At 39.6% G+C, this 19,338-nt stretch overlaps 1 protein-coding gene across 5 annotated transcripts in view; it reads left to right on the top strand.

The window, feature by feature from the left end:
• The window catches only part of LOC6542437 (rap1 GTPase-activating protein 1), a 79,387-nt gene that overhangs the window by 7,953 nt on the left and 52,096 nt on the right, over window positions 1-19,338 (top strand). For 2 of the 5 annotated variants that reach the window (XM_026979647.1, XM_026979646.1), the window contains exon 2: window positions 2,324-2,725. The exons of 1 other annotated variant lie outside the window; for it this stretch is intronic. In XM_026979647.1, the coding sequence (XP_026835448.1) occupies window positions 2,481-2,725 (245 nt within the window). In that variant the 5' untranslated portion in view covers window positions 2,324-2,480. The remainder of the gene's footprint in view (window positions 1-2,323; window positions 2,726-19,338) is intronic. 2 more of the 5 variants (XM_026979648.1, XM_015159354.2) reach the window with 1 other exon arrangement.

Here is a 19,338-nt window from a genome sequence, read left to right as displayed (position 1 = left end):
ATTACTTTGTGCTATTCAACCACATATCGTCTTCAAAGTGTCTGAAAATGGAAGTTTTGGCTTCATTAACTCAATCAAAATAAGCAAGAGAAAAACAAAAATATGAATCGAGAAGCAATCCGCACAATTTCATTTGCAACTCGGATCACAACACATCAATAAAAATGCCAAATTGAATGAGCAACAATAAAAAAATTATCATTGTTTGGGTGACACACTTGCGTTCTATTCCTCCGCATTCTCGCCATTCATTCCATACTTTTATCCATGATAAAGGCCACCCACTGGGCGGTTTTGAGAGACTGGAATCAACTATTAGCCCGGCAGCCCACACGATTCGCCAGATTTTCGCCCCCTGCGATCCCCTATTCTGTTGACATTAATTTGTCCACAGCCAACAAGCGCAGCAACAAATGAATGAATATAACACTTTTATAGATTTTTTCTCTTTTTACTTTTGCATGACACCATAAAAGGTTGTCGTCGCCGACTTGGGGGCGGTTGCTGAGCCTGATTTAAATAAATTATTCTATATGCGTTTTTTATAATGCAGCCGACAGTACCCCAAAGAATTATTTAGCACTCGCGCTTGCAAATTGTTTTCTACGCTACGTAATTCAATTTCAGTTCGAGTTGAGTTTATTATGATGTTTTTTAGCCATTATTGTTATTTTTGTGTATTTTTTATCATTCTCACCTGAGTGAGTGCCTGTTGCTGTTTTTGCGGAAATGACGAATTTGCAACAACGGAAGTTGCGTGTTGAGGCTGAAAGAAATGTCCGTATAAATTTTGATTGCTCTTAATGCGATTTGAGTCGAAACACATTATATATATGTATATATATTTAATTTTACATTGGGTAATTGCATTACAGAGCGAGCGGCGAGGTATCTCAATCTGGGCAAGTGATTTGCCAAATGTTGCCGAGAAGATTCAGAGATTTGCCAATTTGGGTCAACGGCAATGGAGGCGCAATTGGTCTGAAGTGAAGTAATCGTATCAGTTGGGTAATATTTGCCGGATTTTGCTCGGATGCGTGCACGCTAAATCCAATCAATTAAATGGAGCTAAAGATTACGCATTTATGTACACAAGCTATTCAGCCAGCATTCCTTTGGACGTTTAAATGCAGAGGTTTGGTTAGGTAGGAAATGAGCAAATTCAATTTTCGAATTTTTTATGCTTATTGTGCTTCTTATCACATTTCGATTGCTTGCGCATTTATTTTTCTAAAATAAATCCATGATTTGGAATGTTTCCTGAACCTATGCTCTCAGTGTAGTAAGAGCTACGAGCTCCTGTTCCTGTAGCTTCTCGGAACAGTTAAGCAAGCCATAAGTGGCTTAAAGCAAGTGCATCTAATCTCCTCTCCATCGTAACAGGCACACTTTCATCAAATTCTAGCTTGTCTATCTTTACCTAACCCTCTTATCACCACCCCAGCCAAAAAATCTGCCCTAATACCATTCACAACTCTCGTTATGTACGCACATTACCACTTAAGCGAGGTGCCTGGCCTTGGGACGGAAAATCCGGGAATCGCAGGAGTAACTCCATGGGTTTTTGACGGCCAGATGCCTTGAGTCAATGCCGTAAATCATAAATCATCTCGCCCGTTTTCTGTGGGGGCGGCACTTGGACACGTGCGCCATCGCATTACCTTTTTGGGGGTTGGGGTTTTCTCGACTCAACCATTCACGAAATTTTCAGATTTCCCTCGGCCTGTTTTAGACCTAAGCCAATTGTCAGTGAGGCAGGTTCAAGACGAAGTTTTCTTGCCGCTTTATGAGGGCTTATTGAAGGTTCCCAAAAGGTGGGGACATGGGGCCTAAGTGACTGCCCTGGCAAGTGGTTATGCCTCGGGCTTTTCCCTTCGTGAAAAACATATGCGGGTTGTTTGTTGTCTTCTCTCTGTTTTGCACGCATTTTCACGCGCTTTTCCTCGCTCTGCTGGGCAGAGTTTTCAGCCCCGGCATTACTTTTTAATAATGTGCACTTAAGCCTCGCCCAGAATCCACATTCATTTGCCTTTGAGTGATTTTCTTTGTTTTTGAAGACAAGATTTTTTTTACCGAGTTTTACGACCATAACGTCGGGCAGCATAAACTTATTAAATTTCCATTCTTTTATTGCTGGGCACATAAAATTCGGTTTCACAACGGTTGTAAAACATGCGTAGAGAAAATTAAGCTCAAGTGACCGCAACCTGAACTTTTATTAACAATCGGGAAATGATAAAAACCGAGTAAGCGAGCAAGAAAGAAAGGAAGAGAAAAACACATGCTATAAATTTAACTTCAATTTATTATTCCCCCTGTGCAGCAGCAAAATGAAAAGAGTGAAGTGAACCCATGTGAAAAACTAAAACTATTTAAAGGGAAAAACCATAAGCAAACAAAACCACAATACCAAAAATACTTCAAAACCAAAAATACGAAACCAAAATCAAAACAACGTCAGTCAATCAAATCCATCAATCATGCTGAAGATACACATGCTGGAGCAGGTCGTCAACACGGAAAATGTCTGCGAGAATGCCCAGGAGCTATCACCAAAGCGCAAATTGGCGGGTCAGGGGCAAGTGGGTGGTGGCAGCTCCTCCTCCAACGGGGGCACGCCCACCGTCTCGGCCACCTCGTCGCCCCACCACCAGCCCACGCCCCCCCAGCGCCACATTCACACGGGCGGTGGCAAAAGCGCCAGCCAGGGATCATCTCCAGCTGGGTAGGTAGACAAATTGAAGCGGGGAGTCCCTTTAAACATACTTAAAAAACTTAAAACCTATTCAGTGAAACCAAGAGTAAGTAGAGTTGATTACCTATAATTTGAAATAGAAAGTATGGGAATCGAGAAAGGGTAAGCAACTCGCATTTAGAAAACTTTATAAGCTTTCCGAAAACTAGTTCTTTAATTTAATTTTAATTTTACAATTTCCATTCCTCATTCATCGGGTTGCCACTATTCTCAGTTTCCTGGTTTTCGCCTAATTGTGGCAGCTGGATCACAGTCAGTACCTTTGTAGCTTTTGTGCAATCTGTCGAATGATAGATGCGTTTTTGATGAGGGCTCCCCTTGGCTATTTCCCCCAAAGCAAGAGCACTCTCTTTTTTTGTGCCGTTTTCCTGTTGTCACATTCCTTTGGTCGCTGCGGTTGACTGACGTTGTCATAATGGGTGCATCGTCCAGCGGCTTTCCAGTTTTCCCTTCTCATTGCCAACTTTTGCTGGCCAGTTAACAAATTTCACCGCAAATGCAGTTATTTTCTTTATGTTTGCCCTGATGAGTTGAGGGTTTTACATTGAGGTGTGGCTAAATGGAAATTGGTTAATGCGTTTGCGAGGCATGGATTGGGTGTGAATTGGATGGAGAAATGAAGCTTCTGGAATTTTAAAGTATACGAATGCGATTCAATCCTAGGTTTGCATGGCAACAATAGACTACCAAATATTTAGTACTTAATAAAAGGAAATATAAGTTTAAATCGCAGTCTTGAAGTGTAGCACTTCTTGATAATTGACAAGTTTAGTATCAGTTTCACAGGAAACTTATCTTTTCAATGGCATCAACGTGTCCGTCAAAACCGCATTTTGGTTCGATAAGTTTGAACAAAATAGTGTCTGTTGAGAGCTTTGATTGACAGTATTCTATTGGCATTATGGAAAACTTTATTGCACAAGTTCTGTTTCTACTACTTTCTATCTTCCACCCACTCTTCATTTCATTAACTTTTTTTACATTTTTTTTTTGACAACCTGCATTTCATGTTACGCTGGCGGTTGTGTTTCTATTTTCTCAGCTCCATTGTTGGTCAGCTGCCTTACGAGGTATTCAGCTTAGATACCACCCAAGTTCCCCCCGTTTCCCTTTCCATTATCTGAAATTTTCTTGGCCATTCCTTTGCGGCTTGTTATTTTCGCATTAGAGTCTGGTAATTGATACCTTGCGGATGGTTATGGCTTTATGGTTGTGAGAGCGACACATCAAGGCAATGGTGGGGAAAATCTTGGCAAACAATGGACTGGGGTCCCTGACTGGGGGCGTGGCTGTGGGCACAGTTTTGTTAATAATAATTATCCCCAAGCTGCATTGTCACTTTGTCGGTGGATAGAGTGAAACATGAAAGAAACAAAAAACTGAAAGCCAAAACAGAAACAATTTCCATTTCTCTTGTCTCCTGAACTTGACAATCAAAGGGGATTTTCATATCTTTGTTTTCCGCACCCCCCACCTCCACTCACACAAGAAAATTTTCTTTCTATGCTCCTCTTTTTACTTTGGGATTTTCTCTGTTAAAAACATAATATTCAAAACATAAACACTTCCGTTGGCGCCCTTCATTACCCCAACAATCCTTCTTGTCTTCCCCTCCGGCGGACTTTACTTTTTCTTTACTACAGAGAACAAAATCAAAATGTTTTGCAAGAAAACTATTGGAATCTTTACCAAGACTTGGAATTTCTTGTTATATTATAGTTCCTACCCGACTATTATACACAAATGTGCCTATTCATTAGCTCTCTTTGAGATATATCTTTACAAATTAAATTAAAAACAATAGAAGACCTAATGATATTTTTTTCGTGTGCAATGCCTTTGACTTTCGGCTATTTTTGACTTAATTACTTGGGGCTTATGGGCTTGCCTTGGCTGCTTCATTGTCCCTTGCTGCATTATTTATGCCTAACATTAGTCGGTATTTTTCGTAACACCCCTGCCCCTTTGGCTTTCCAACGATTTTTGATTTATCTCGGAGTTGTCTGAGACTCGTGTCTTCTGCCGCTGCTCCCATTATGCCACCATTTCCATTTCCATCCTCATCTGCAACTTCGTGTTCATCTCCATTTCGTTGGGGAGCTACAGCTAGTTGACCCCGAAACGCTTATTCTTCTGCCACCGAAAAGGGGGCCAACGCAGTTAGCCCAGTTAAAAATCAACTTGGCCGCCTGTCTGTCTGTCAGTCAAATGCGGGACCAAATGGGAGTTCTGTTTCGGGTTCTGGTCTATTCGGTTTCTTTGGATTCGAGTTCTCTTCGCCCATTTGAAAAGTCATTTTCTGGCTAATTTATATGCAAAGATTGCGCCAAATAACTTAACAAAAGCAACAAACATGACAACAACAATTATGTGGCCAGCTGACCAGGCCAAACCATTTATCACTTTCCAATTTTTTCAACATTTATTCGGTTTTTTTTTATTTCTGTGGATATTTTTCCTTGTCTTGCTTCGTGGTGTTTGTCTTTAATTTGGAAAGATAATTTGGCATGTCAGCAGTTTTAATATCGTAGCAATGGATGTTATCTGTACCTGTCTAGCTTCACGCCCAGTGTTTTTGATATTATTGTGGGTGGGTTTGGGCCAGGAAGTGTCTAACAATGGTGTCTAGGAACATTGGGAAGGTCACAACTTAGAAAAGTGAAGTTAAATAAAAAGGCAAAAAAAAAGATGGTGATAAATAAGATACAAATATGAACTTAAAAAAAACTTTTTGTGTCCAAGTGCATATCTTTCATTCCATTTCGACACTAACAAGAAAGTAATGTAAATTAGGTCACCGAATTGAAGGACTTGCAGTGACATCCATCATCATAATGCAGGGTAGAGTTGTAGAAAAAAGGACAGCCAACGCGAAGGACTTGCACGTGACTTTTTCGCGACTTCATTTTACTTCACTTTAGGCCTACCCCGATTTTTTTTCGGACCTAACTTCGTTATTCCAGAACACGAGGCCCACGACATACGTGATTTTCACCAAAAAAGAGACAATTGACTGGAGAAAAAATTGACAAGTATTCTGAATCTTGATAAAGAAGCCAAGCGCGGAGACCAAAAGACCCCTGAGGAAACGTATAACGGATAAAAAAGAAACTTGTCATTGGGCCAAGTGCGATTCGGCAATGCCAAGTTCACGATTGCCCATTCGATTGTGATTTCATACCATTTCAGTTACAAACTTGGAGCAGGAAACTAGTTTGGTCGGCAGAGATCAATTGGAGCTTTGAACTGTTCAGGCCCATAATCGCTCTAAATTTTTTAATTTATTACCACGCTCTGACAGCTGACACATGAGTGGGAGGAGAGTTCAAAAGATGCTGACAACAATTAAATTAATGTCAAGGCAGCAAACGCCCCAAGGAAAATCAATAAAAAAGAAACAAGAATGGGGCGAAACGAAGGAACAACCTGAGGGAGAAGTGCACAGAAAACAATTGTGTACCACTAACTTTTGTGTTTTTCACAAAAAAGCTTGATTAAAAGATTAGACTTCCTATCTGAATCTCTAGGATCCTAGCTTAGGCTTATATAGCTCGGTTCCAAGTTTGAGTAGGGCTACTTGGCTTAAAGTTCTTGGGATGCACTCTCAGTGCCTATTTGTTTCAGTGTAGGAAAGGAAATAGGGACTGTAGCATAGGCCTGCGGTGATTTTCCGTGCCGTTGAACCTGGCTGACTGACTTCGTCTGGGTGTTTGCTTTGATGCCTCCACTAATTGGGCAAAACTTCTGGGCAACGTTCCATTTCGGTTCTGCTAAAAGAGGTGAGATGTGTCCTCCTTATTCACACCCACTAGCCCCGTCTCCCTCTTTCTTTGCAGTTTGACGCTAATTTATGCCCACAAACCTCAGACAAACTGATGTAACTTTTGTTTTCTATTTACCATTTTTACTCTCATACAAAAGTCACCTTTGTTTGTTATGCAAAAGAAACGAGTACATAAAATCAAACAGAAATCGCTTCTGTCTTCGCCTGAAACTGTCTTTCTTATGACTTATGCATGAGGTTTTTCTGGCTAAGTTCGCTGGGTTTGTGGAGCAGCAACAAACCTTGTATTTGAAGATTTATCTAAGCAGTTGTGCCATTTTGCTACCGTGGAACATCGTTTCGGAAATTATCTAAATGGAAAATGGGCTGGAATTGCTGAATATGAATTAGCATCTGACTTAACCTTAAATACATTAAATTCTTAAATGATAACGTCTGTGACATTTTTAGAAGATCTTGAATACTCCAAAATAGGTCTAGAATTTGCTACTCAAAGCTAGCAACGTTTTCATTCTTTAATTATTATAATGTGACTTCAAGGCATGTTAAACGCTTTTCCGCTTTTCTCTTGTATGAGATTTATGCCATACCTCTGCATTTGCAGGAAATTCTTTGCAGTCTAGAAAATCTGCACTCAAATCCCATTTAAACCAAAAATATTCATGGCCATTAAAAACGTAATCATGTGAATAAATCAAATGGGGTCTCGTAAAAGAGCAAGCATTAAAAATGTGTGAGAAATCAGCCAAATCTGCTGCTCATCCAATTTCTCCTAATGAAGTGGAAGAGCTGACAGCGTACAAAAAAACTCCTCTGCCCGAGGCAATTTACTGCACTTCGTGAATTTTGTATCTTATGGATGCGCCGCTGCATCTGACAGATGCAAGTCAACGTCATCAGCGTGGCTCCTTCGCTGCTAACCCAATTACCATGCAGCATAAACAAATTTCCTCTCGCTAGGCTATCTCTTTCCCGATTTTATGGAGCTTATTCCATGGAGCTCGCAGACAAATTGCCAAGAAAAACACTCTGAACAACAAGTGTTGGCAATTCCACAAGAAGGGGATCGACTTGGAGGTTTCACGGGCCTGAAAATAGACAGAAGAAGCTGAAATCTTTATGAATTATTAATTGGAAATTGTAAACGGAGACACAAGTGGCAAAGAGGGAGAAAAGACAAAGTTGTAAAAGTTAAAATCACTTGCACAAACTTTTACATTTTGCGGCGTCTTGCGGGCACAGCTAAGCATTGTTGTTGATGGATGCAAATATCAAATTGATGTGAAACACAATTTTCATAAATGGGTGAAGCGCCCCAGAAAAAGAAAATAAACGACAACGAAACTTTGACGAGCTCCAAAAATTCAAGTAGGAATTGTCATTGAACTGTGGCTTGTTGTTATTTTCGTTGTTGCGTGGAGTGAATAATGGAAAAGTTTTTGGGTAAACTTGAGTGATAACTTTTTTATTATCCTAGAATGCTATCAATTCTAAAAAGAGTTATGAAAAACAAGCTAGTAATTCATATTTAATATTGAAATATTTAATTTTTTATTTATGTTTTTTTTTTTTCAATATTAAAATGATTAATGCAAGTTAGCTTTAACATTTTGTTTGTTGCGTTTTATATGTTTTTTGAATCGGAATAAATACGATGTTTGTTGACGGAAGGGAATTATTTTCGTTCGTATTTATGTATTCTCTTATTTCTCCAATCGAAATGAGCTCAGCAAAGAACTTAACTATTCGTAAAGCATAGCGTTGGCTTAAAAAGATACTTGAAACAGAATAAGTGTATTTTCCGGACAAGTTAATTACATTTGGCAACAAAAAGTAAGAAACTTTAGCAATATACTTTTTGCAGATACTTGTAGCGATAGGCAATGTTTACATATCTCAGTCAGTGGGTCAGAAAAAAAAGCCGCCGCCGACGCCACTTGGAGCGTTTTTGGCATGCTATTGAAGCCACTTGGCAGCGCACCAAAAATAGTTGACTCACATTTGATTGAGCTAGAGCTCCGGCTACCGTGGACAAGACACTCGCGGACAGCCATTTAGGAACGCTCAACCGGTTTGCTTTATGCTCCATATGTGTGGCTAGCAAATGAGCGACAGTTTAATTGATTAGCGAGCATTAGTTCAGGAATTAAATAAGAGGAATCGGACAAAAGAAAGCCATCGACGGCCAAGTTCATTGTAGAGGTGGGCAAAGAAGAGGGCTGCCAAACGGGGTGGCAGGTGGGCTAGATGAAGGTCATCGCATCACAACACATCTCACGGCACCGCATCACATCGCATCGCATCAATGGAAAATTATGCAATTTATTCGATGCCAGAGAAAGAAGATGATTTTCTGTTGTTTATCAAAGTTGATCAATCGCTGATATGCACACGTAACCGAACGGTACGATCATAATTTATCAAAGATATCTGAGGTAATAACTTCATTGTTAATAATTTGATTGAAGGAAAAGATACTTTAGATTAGAGAAGGGCATGCTTAAATGTAGAATTTTCATTGTGATTTGAAGTGATGAATTGGATATCACGCACATATCATTAGTATAAGTTATGAGAATAGCTTTTTGTTATTCATTTCGAAACACCTATGCATAAAGGATCTTTTCTAATCGATTCAATGCAAATCGTTTTGTAACCTGCCAAATTACCGATTCGTGCTCAGCCACAATTTACACCTTTTCTTTAACGTCTAGAGAAGCTCCCCGAAAAAAGAAGGCAAAAGTGTATAGCTGTATTTCTTGGCGTGCCACATGCAATCGCCCATTAAAAACAAAACTTTCGTTTTCGAACCGAAGACAAGTAAAACGCGAGAAATCAGCTCAAGCTCAAGATTCTTTTTGTGGGCACAATTAAAAGCACCTGCTCAAAGTGGAGTTAGATTTGGGCAGCTCTTGAGTTAATTGGAGAGACTAATTAACACGCAATTAAAATCGAAAAGTAATTCTGAATTCGATTTGGCCGCAATTAAACGAAATATAAATGGGCTTTCAAACTCACTTTCGATTAAGGCTTGATGGGGTACTGACGGTTCCCCTTACCAGCCCCTCCCCATCCCCCCGCAGCTCCCTACACACTCAAGTTGTTGGCTAATTACGTGTCTGTTGCTGTCTCTTTCAATTTTCGTCTGGGGCAATTTTTGTATTGCTGCATTCATTTGTCGGCCATAAAAGTCGCCGTCAAACACCAAAAAGTCGCGCGTTTCAAAGCTGCTTTACCATAATTTCAATTTTTATTTTTGCTCTACGTAAAACGACCATTTCGTTTCCAATCTAGAGGCATTCCACTTGAGCTACAGTCGAAATTCTTTAAGTGGAATTTTTCAGTTGTAACTAAACTATCTAAAACTAATTTTTAAAGCAATAAGTACCTATTAGACAACAACTGTCAAGCTATTTTACTCAAGTTTCATACCTAATAACATATACTTGTTTTAGGGAACTGCTTTAAAGCAATATGAGAAGTTCAATTTCTATAATTACGACTGTAGTGCAATTTAGTCAGGTCTGGATTTTCCGTTGTGGTCTGATGGGCGGCGAGGTGGAGTAGGCGTGTCCTCTGATTGTTGAAAGCAACAAGTAAATCGTATGCGCATTACAGATGACGTCAATCTAAATATATATAAATAAATACATGAAGATATTGAAAATTCAAATTGAACGAGTGCCGAGGGAGCTTTTTAGATTACCAAAGAGGAAGTGTGAAGACTTGGTATGGGGTTAAATAAAAAAGAGGGGAGATGGGGATACTATGGGAGATGGAGCCTCATTTGGGAGATCGGCGCATCATCTCGTATGCTATTATTGTACCGCCTGCGGTTGCATTTAAAATTCAAACGAGTCGCAGGAGGCGCCGAAAGCTCATCAGCAATTCAATTGCCCTCGAATGTGTGGGCGCGGCCACGCCCCTTCTTTTCACATATTTCGTATGCTGCATCTGTGCGATTATCGACCTGGAGTTTTGTTTGCCTCGGGGACTATGGTTCTTTCTGTCTTTAACTTTTTCGTGCATTTCTGAACGCTTCGATCTTTGAACAGATGCCATAAAACTATATGTCATGGCATCAAAAAGTCACTTGGGATCTCCGCCTAATTGGGGCCTGTCGTACCCCCATCAGTACTCCAGCACCATTGCGTCGAGGAGAGAAATGTGTGCGTGGAGTTGTGCAATGTCAACAATGTGGTCACAAAGGCACTGGATAAACTCCCACCATATAGTGGCTTCTTTTGGGCCACCATTTTCCAAAACATTTCGAAAAGTAGGGGGACTGTGTCACAAATTATTTGTTTGGGAAACATACAACTATGTTCAACAATGTTTATTTCTTTACTAGTGAAACTGAAGTGTTTGTTAGCCAGACTAGTTTGCGGAACCTGTATAAAATGTTGTGCGAAGGTGACCAAAAAAAGTGAGAAGCGCATAGAGCGGTTTTTGGGTGATACATTGCAGCAGTCTGTGACATAAACTTTTTGCCCCAATGTTGCCAAAGTGCTAAGCTCCTTGCGTTTTCTTCCTCAAATGGCCCACCCTTCCATACTTGGCTACCAAATTTGTTGAGCTTTCTCCCGGTTCGGAAGTTATTACATAGATTTTGTAGCATTTTGTGCCCAAAATGTATGGCATCCACATGAGATACATGATATAGACTTTGCCGACGACATATTTATGACTCGCTGGTCGCCCTTACGCCTCGAATTCTCCCACTTTGCAGTAAACTATTTATAGGAAGAACCAAATTTTGTGGTAAAGGGGGGCACAACTCCAAAAGTGCAACTATGAAATATTTTTGGCAGAGCACATAAAAAAAGAGAAAAACGGAGATTATTACATGATGGCAAAATATAATTTCCTCACTAGGAAAAAACTTTGCAGTTGTCTGGCGGCGGTTTCGGCGGTTGGGAAAATGCCTCAAGAATTATGAAAAATGTGTTGCAAAAAATAGAGAGCAACGATTTTCGGCCAGCAGGGGGGTATCGCATGAAAATGGCGTGTGGCACGAAATTGTGAAAAACAGAAAAACGAAAAACTGAAAGCAAAAATGTGAAAATGTGAAAAAAGACGAACAAGTGAAGCTGCCGCCTCGGGTTAAATTTGGCAGGCGAGACAACACTGCAAATTGTCTGACCAATGTGCGCGTGGTGTGCGAAATGGGGTTTTTTGGAGGGTGCAATAAACGGAGAAGTGTCTGAATGCCGGAATCGCTGGGGCGAGCGCTTTTGGCTGCCACTGTTTTGTGTGCTCCATGCCGCATTGTTTACTGGACGTTGCTTCACTCTTGTTTATCTTCCAGATGTATATATTTAATTCACATTTAACTTGCATGTTGCATACCCCGTTCGAATAGAATGAATACCAACACTTGTTGTTAATATTATTGTTTATATTATAAGAATATCGTGAATATCTTTTGATATTATTTAATGGAAAGTCAGCTTGAGGAGTATTTACAGTATTTAGAGCATTTATATTGTTTTTTTTTTATTTCGAATTAATTTTTTTCAGTGCCCAACTATAGTTGCTTCGACTTGCATTCGGCGAACAAAAGTGTAATTTAAAGCATAATATAGTATTTTTTTTAATTTTTTCGCGGCTTTTAAATGACCAGCCAGAACAGAATCAGAATGAATAGGCCAAAATGCGGGTTAAAGCGTTATTTATGCGCATTTTGGTTTTGAATTTGTCAACTGCACACGCATCACACGCGTGCGTGCAAAGGAGATCGGCGACAATTGCAAATTGCATTTTTCAATTGCATTTGCAATGCAATTTGTGCGGTACAAAAAACAACTCTGCAATTCAATGATATAGAACGGATGAATGAAAACAATGCCGAAGCAATTAAAAGGCGTTTTTGCCAAACAAACTCCCCGTGGTGCTTTTAAAAACTTGTTGGCCGGAAAGGAGTGTTGCGCTCAAATAGATAGTGTGGATAGTGTTATTTCAAGGGGGAATATTAAAGGTTGGCCAAGGACTCAAAAATGTATGGATGTATTAGTTTAAATACAAATACCTCTTTTTAACAGCAGTTTTTATTTACTAAGCCTTTTATATTTTCCAAACCTATTGAATAATAATGGTTCAGGTATGTTTTGGTAGATGAATTGGGTATATCAAATATTTGTTTCGTATTGAATACACACAAACGTCCTGAAATCTCAGTGAATTATGGCTAATTTGCATTTACATTTGCCCCCGTTTGACAACTTGGCTGGGGGCACCAGCGGATTTAAGCCACCTCCAAGCCGCAACTACCACTGCTTTCCCTTCACCTATAAGCTCTTAATGTGACAGACGGCCAATTTTTGCCGGCTTATTTATTTCCAAAGTGCAACCGACTGGGCCAGCGGCGAATTTCGCACTGATTAATGGGCCCGTGTTTCACATGAAGTTGAGTGTTGTACAGTGTAGAGCGACCTGATGCAAATTGAAGCCAAAGCTTCGGCTTTGCCTAGTTAATAACTGCCCATAAATATCGCTGGCAGTGCAAGTGTTTGCCAATTAGCGAGCAAATTGCATACGGCTGTGGAGGGAGCTAAAATCTGACGAAAAATCTGGTTGCCCAGACCCGAAATTCGATGTATAAATTAGAGGGTGCATACGAAAACAGACGTCGAATGAAATAAAACCTAATGCAATGACTGGGGCTCGGGTTGTGAGCATTTTCAATTGGCTTTTAATAGGGTGATAAGTGGCTGGCTGACTGGAAGTCATAAAGTACCTCACGGTCACATGGGGAAGGGACAACTTCTATCCTTCACCTAAAGTGACATACGTATTAAAATTGATTAAAATGTACATTTTTAAATTCTAATTTTAATAAGAACCATTTAATTAACTAACCCATGAAAAAAACAAGATAAAGGAACTCAAATGCCAATCCAATGTGTTTGCATTCCTAATAATGTTTGGTAGTCCCTAATGGGATGAAAATCGGCAAATATTTAAGCGATTTTATAATCATTTCTAGTGTATGACCTGGAATTTTCATACTTTCATTCATGCGTGTAAATTCTTTGCGAGAAATATATTTCGACCCTTCATCAGCAATAAACTAAGTGAACCCCACACGAATTGTTTACAAAACGCAGCACACAAATTTAGAGCAAATGTATGTGTAAATGTTAATTATATAAGCAATCTGACAGAGACATAAACAAATTCATGTACAATCACCCCATGGATAAACAAACACCAAAAATATTTGCACAAAATGAAAAATGTCATTTATGGTTGAGTAAATAAAACACCAAATATTTTCGGGCATGCAAAGTTAGGCAGAAAATATTCTGATTTTTTTGTCTTTTTTGTCGGTCGGATGGATAAATTAATTTAATCATATGCTAAACTGCAACACAGCAATAAAGAACATAATAAAACTAATAAAAGCAACAGCGTTTCGCTGGCCACAACTAGTTAATAATTTAAGCGATAAATCTTTAAGCCCAGAAACTTTGGACATCGATCCGCTAGGAGTTGAAAGATTCTGCTCCTGGGTTGGGGATTATTCCAGAGCCAGAAATTGAATTATGCCCAGACACACGCAGTTGGGAAGTTGAATTCTGGTCCAAAGGGAAATTATGTAGACCAAGTGGACCAGACAAAAAGAGGTGGGGATAAAAAAAAACTGCGAAACGGGCCAGCGGAGAAGTGAGTGAATAAAAAGCTGACGAAGGCGAGGTTCTGAAGTTTTAGTAATGATAGTAATATCTTTACTTTCATAATTGCTGGCCTTTTTTTTATATTATAAGACTATTAAAGTTTAATAGCAAAGTTAAGGCTGAAAAAAGATATATCTTGATAATCGTTCGCAAATATTTGAACAGCTTAAGCTTAGAATTGGCATTTCAAAAGTTTCCTAAATGTTTGCAAAATCCCTTTATTTATAAAGTGAAATAAGCTTTTACGCAATTCCCTTGGTTTCAGTAAAATGAGATAATTTAATTGGTGTAACACCAATCAGTTGGGAATCCAATACAATCCGCATGAACTTCTCCTCCCATTGCAAACACTCGTTATTAGTGTTTACCGTCATACAATTTTAATTCGAATTATATAATTGTTTAATCGGAAGCGGGAAAAGGTCATAAACCAACACTAAAATACCGACGAAGATTACTGTCAAAAGCAAAAATAAAAATGTAATTCGGCTAATTTAAGTTGATATTAAAACTACAACCGAAATGCAGCCAGCCGCAGACGCAAAAGGGAAAAGACCTTAAAAGCGTGTAATTTAATTTAATGCAGTGGCAGCTAAAATAGCAACAACATTTACAGAAAACAACAAGCCCAAAAGCAACAACAAAGCGTGACGCGTGAATAAATGTGGAAAATGTTGCAACATTTCGACCATTTTGGCTTAAACGCGATATATGCGATGCAATCGCCGCCAAATCGCTCAACCATTCAGCCAACAATTTACTGGGTAATGTGGGGGGCTGGGGTACATTTAACTTATATCACCGACAACAAAACAAAAATTTGTTACTACTAATAAAGTTGTTGGTAACAGCACCAAAGTAGCTCCAAAAACTGATGCCAAAAATCAACTGAGCAGTGCCGAAAACACAACAATAAACTATTGCTCAACGAGAAACACAACAGAAAAAACTCCCGGCGAATAAAAGAAAATTAATAGGCGTCTTTGGCTGTTTCGTTGTTTACTCTTGTTTTTTTTTATTTATTTTATTATTGTTGCTGCTTTGGAGCTCTTGGCCAACAATCGGAAGTGCAAAATTAAAACCAAGACGAAGAGCGGCCAAGAAGTGGCCGAAAGGCAGACAAACAGAGGAAGTTGGAGTGGTGGAGCGGAAGTAATCGGAAAATGGGAGTGATGAGGAGAGGAAGTGTGTTTAGTCTGCTGAAGTCTGACCCCAAGTTTGAACCCTTAGAAGTTCACTTGGTAATTAGTTGCCTTCGCCACAGTTCGTTCCGAAAGTCAACTATTTCCAACGAATAAGTCTTAAGGTTTCTTGGCTTGCAAAAGTAGCCACCACTCAACCAGCTTCCTTTATAGAAATTTTCATAAGAAATTCGTAATAACCCAATTAAGAAGTTTCATCGTTCTATTTTTAAAGAACCCAAACTAATTGTGTTTTCTATTTTTTTTTGTACTCTGGTAAGCAAATGATTTCAAATTCCCGGAAACTGATTGCTTTGGATCCATCGATGGGTAATAAGTTAGCACCGAACATCAATAATTTTCCCATGAAGCGAATAATAACTAGCTGTACCGCCTTCATTTTCCCCTCAACCTTCCGTTCCCACAAAGCGATACCAAACTCGAAAAGCGTCAGGCGAAACAATCTCAAATCACGGCGACAGCTTCCGTAATTCAATAAATATTTTATTGTATTCAATATTTGGTTGCTGATGTGCAATGTTCAGTCGGCGGTGACGTTGAGTTTATGGGAATGTTCGCTATCGACCCACAAGTTATTAGAGGTATTACAAATGAGTACTGCAGTACTACCTTACACGCCCCGTAACTAAAGTTTTTGAGAATCGCATAGAAGGGCGATGATTGCCAAAACGGAATTAAACGTTTGCTTTAAATACCCCTGAATTTATTAAATTCTCATAAGAGTTCTGTAGGCACTCAAATATTTGCGGATAGCGTATTTCGAATTCCTCATAAGTTTTTCGAATCCATCTCATTTTTGCCCGTTGGCAGTTCGCATTGTCCCGCATTCCTTCACACTTTTCCGAATATTATTTATGTTGTTGACAGGCGGCAAACGATGGAGCTGCGACCAAAACCGAAACATAAAACCGCCCACTGTCAAACAGCAGCAGCAGCAGCAGCCAGATAACGGGACATTGTGCGAGTTGCGAGTTGCAAACTGCAAAGCTGCCACAGGCACTGTCGGAAAGAGATGGCACGCCCCCATCCATTACCGCTCCACCCATCTCCCTCTGGCTGGGATCTTTTCTCCATCGGTTTGAACCTCGAAGTTGCAATATTGCGAGCACTTTATTGATAAATGCGGTAATGTGGCAAAGATGCTGCGTGCCGCAGATATATATTTATGAAAAGAGACATATCGGAGGGTGAAGGCAAGGTGGAAAGAGATGGGCACACGCAGATAGAAAGAGGTGGATAGTGGTTCGCACAAGTGTTGTGGGCTTGCCTGTCAGACAGGCGACAACAAATAATACAACGAGGAATATGTTCAGGAGGACGATGGAAAACTTTTGTTGCTTTCGCAAACGCAAGAAAGATTTCCGATAAAACGTGCGAAACTTGTCGCCAGCCAGACTCTTTGATAACAAAGTCATGGGACTGGGAACTTGAATTGCAATATGTACATATATATTTTACAACGTGCGAGTACGAGCATATTTTATCGCTTCCAATGAACCCTTACTCGGTCGGTCATGCGTTTATCCCCTCACAAAGGGCGATGCTTCATGGCCTCCTGGGAAGAGATCTTTGAGTCCGGGGCTCTTTGGAGCCTAAGGATTGAAACGGAATATCAGGTTCAGTTCAGGGAGCCTTGCTGTTTTAGTAACTATATCTTATGTTGCTTACTATGCATCAGATTCATATCTTTCAGCGAACAAGTTCAGTGTCAATTTATAATGGAACATAAGAAACATTTCAATTATAATTGTTATAATTGAATAAATACATATGTATTCATGTATAACCTTCACCATTTTTATAAATTGCTTTAAACAAATGTCTTTGACATGTGCGTTGTAATTACAATTATAAATGGCCACAATGTTTTCTATTATTTATTACATTTTTAAGCTTTCTTAACACGTGAAACTAAGTTGAACTGAGTTAATACTTTTGATAAAATGTTCGCTTTATTAGAGAGATCTTGTAATTTAGTTCAAAATCTTATTATTATTTTACTGAGGGAATTTCGAATCGAGCTGTACCGAAAGCCTACCCCTTGATCACTTATTTTGTATCCTCTTTCCTTTGCAACCTTTCCCCTTTTCTAATTACAACGCTGCCAGAGAGAGTTTTATTAAATGGCCTGTTCCATATGCCCAGGAGCGATAAATATTGCAATAAAATAAATTGAAGTTTAATTAAAATGGGCAGACCGCTGTCCAAGTCCCTCCCCACCACCTGTCACACTCCCACGTTGGACAGAATATTTGCCAGGAATAAAGAATGCGTAATAGTCGAAATGAGAAATGACCAGCCAAAGTGGAATGACTAGGCTGAAAGCCGGAGAAGAAGGAGGGCGGAACCAGTGGCCTCTGGGGTCAACAAAGAAAGGAAAACTCGGTGAGAAAAAACTTCTCAGAGCCTGTGTCGTCTTCTTCTTCTTAGCCACAGGTGTGCCCAAAGAAAAAGCATTTCATGTTGCGAAGGCGGGAAATGAAACATTTCCATAAATTTGGCACAAATTGAAGTCTATTTTCGGATGCAGGAGCCCACACAGGAGGCTGTGTGTCTCTGACAGAGCAAATATTTGGAATAATTTTCTCCATGAAAACATGGCAATCAAATTACGAGGGAAGCACACACTTTAAACTCATTAATATTTAAGCTTAATTCAATCAAGGTAGCAGTGCAAAATGTAGGCTACAAGCCGTAGGCGCAGATACGCCAAAAGCAAAGCAATTTTAATTAGTAGTGATCAAGTGGCACTCAGATGACACTTGAAGAGCTGCTCTAAATGGAACACTCCCATTTCTGAGACACCTTTTGCGGCCACCCAGGTGGAAGAGACATAAAAACCAGCCACAAGAGGTGGCTTTAATAATGAGCCAAGGAGCACGGCCATAAAACGCGGACTGAATGGTATCTGCTATGCAAAAAATGGGAGAAAAAAGGAGAAGTAGGATGGCCGTAAAGCCTCTGGCCTATCCATTGAAATTAATTAAAATATTTTTGTTTGCCATCAATTATTGCAATTTTCCCGCCGCTAACGAGCCAAAATGTCAGGCAATTAAAATTCAGCTTGTGACAGGGCCAAAATAAAATGGAGGCGGTGGGCGTGGCTAGCGTGTGTGGTCGCCATGTGGAATCCGCTAAAAAGGACAGTGCATTTTTACACCTGACCCCTGGCATGAGTCGGGCAAATTAAAAACACATTTTGTGACACGTTCCCCAATGTGTGTCTGTTTCTGTTCTCATTTCGGTTTTGCTTTCATCGGAAAATGGTTAGCACATGTTCAAGGGTGTTAAGGATAACACATCCTGGTCACGGCTCGTTAGGCTAAGGAAAAAATTCATTATCACAAAATTATAATGAGTTATACATAAAAAACTTCCATTTTCTATAAGCACTGAAGAGAGTTCAAGACAACATTACCTTCAACATTTTGCTGGCTTATCTTTATCCTATCAAATTAGGATATATTCCTCTTTTTAAATAACATATATACAAAATATATCTGTACATCTACATTGGAAAACCCATTCTAATCCAAGCCAATTTCTCCCCAAGAACCATTTTAAGGTTACACCATCTGTCTTTGCGGAACTCGGTGCATTTCCTCCTTCAAAAACTTTTTATTTTGGCCTTGGGCGAGCTGGTTTCTCTTCTCCCATCTTCTCTGGAAAATATTGCCAATATAATTTCATTATTGGCTTTCCTGGCAACCGGTTGAAAGTGCAAGAACTGAATTTTTCCAGCATCATCGGAATACATTCTGAAGAAGCTTTTCCACTTGTGACTTTTGACCGTTGGATGGATGACTTTTTGGGTGATGGGGGGCTATAAATAGCTTAAGCTTCTCAACTTTCTGGGAGAAACTTTTTGCTATTTTGCATTTAGCCAGTGCAGAGCAATTAAATTGGAAAGGCCAACGCATG

The sequence above is a fragment of the Drosophila erecta genome, unplaced genomic scaffold (assembly GCF_003286155.1).
Source record: "Drosophila erecta strain 14021-0224.00,06,07 unplaced genomic scaffold, DereRS2 tig00000055-arrow-pilon, whole genome shotgun sequence".
Classification (NCBI taxonomy): domain Eukaryota; kingdom Metazoa; phylum Arthropoda; class Insecta; order Diptera; family Drosophilidae; genus Drosophila; species Drosophila erecta.
The sequence above is the reverse complement of the archived record's forward strand: the minus strand, read 5'-3'. Positions and strand labels throughout refer to the sequence as shown.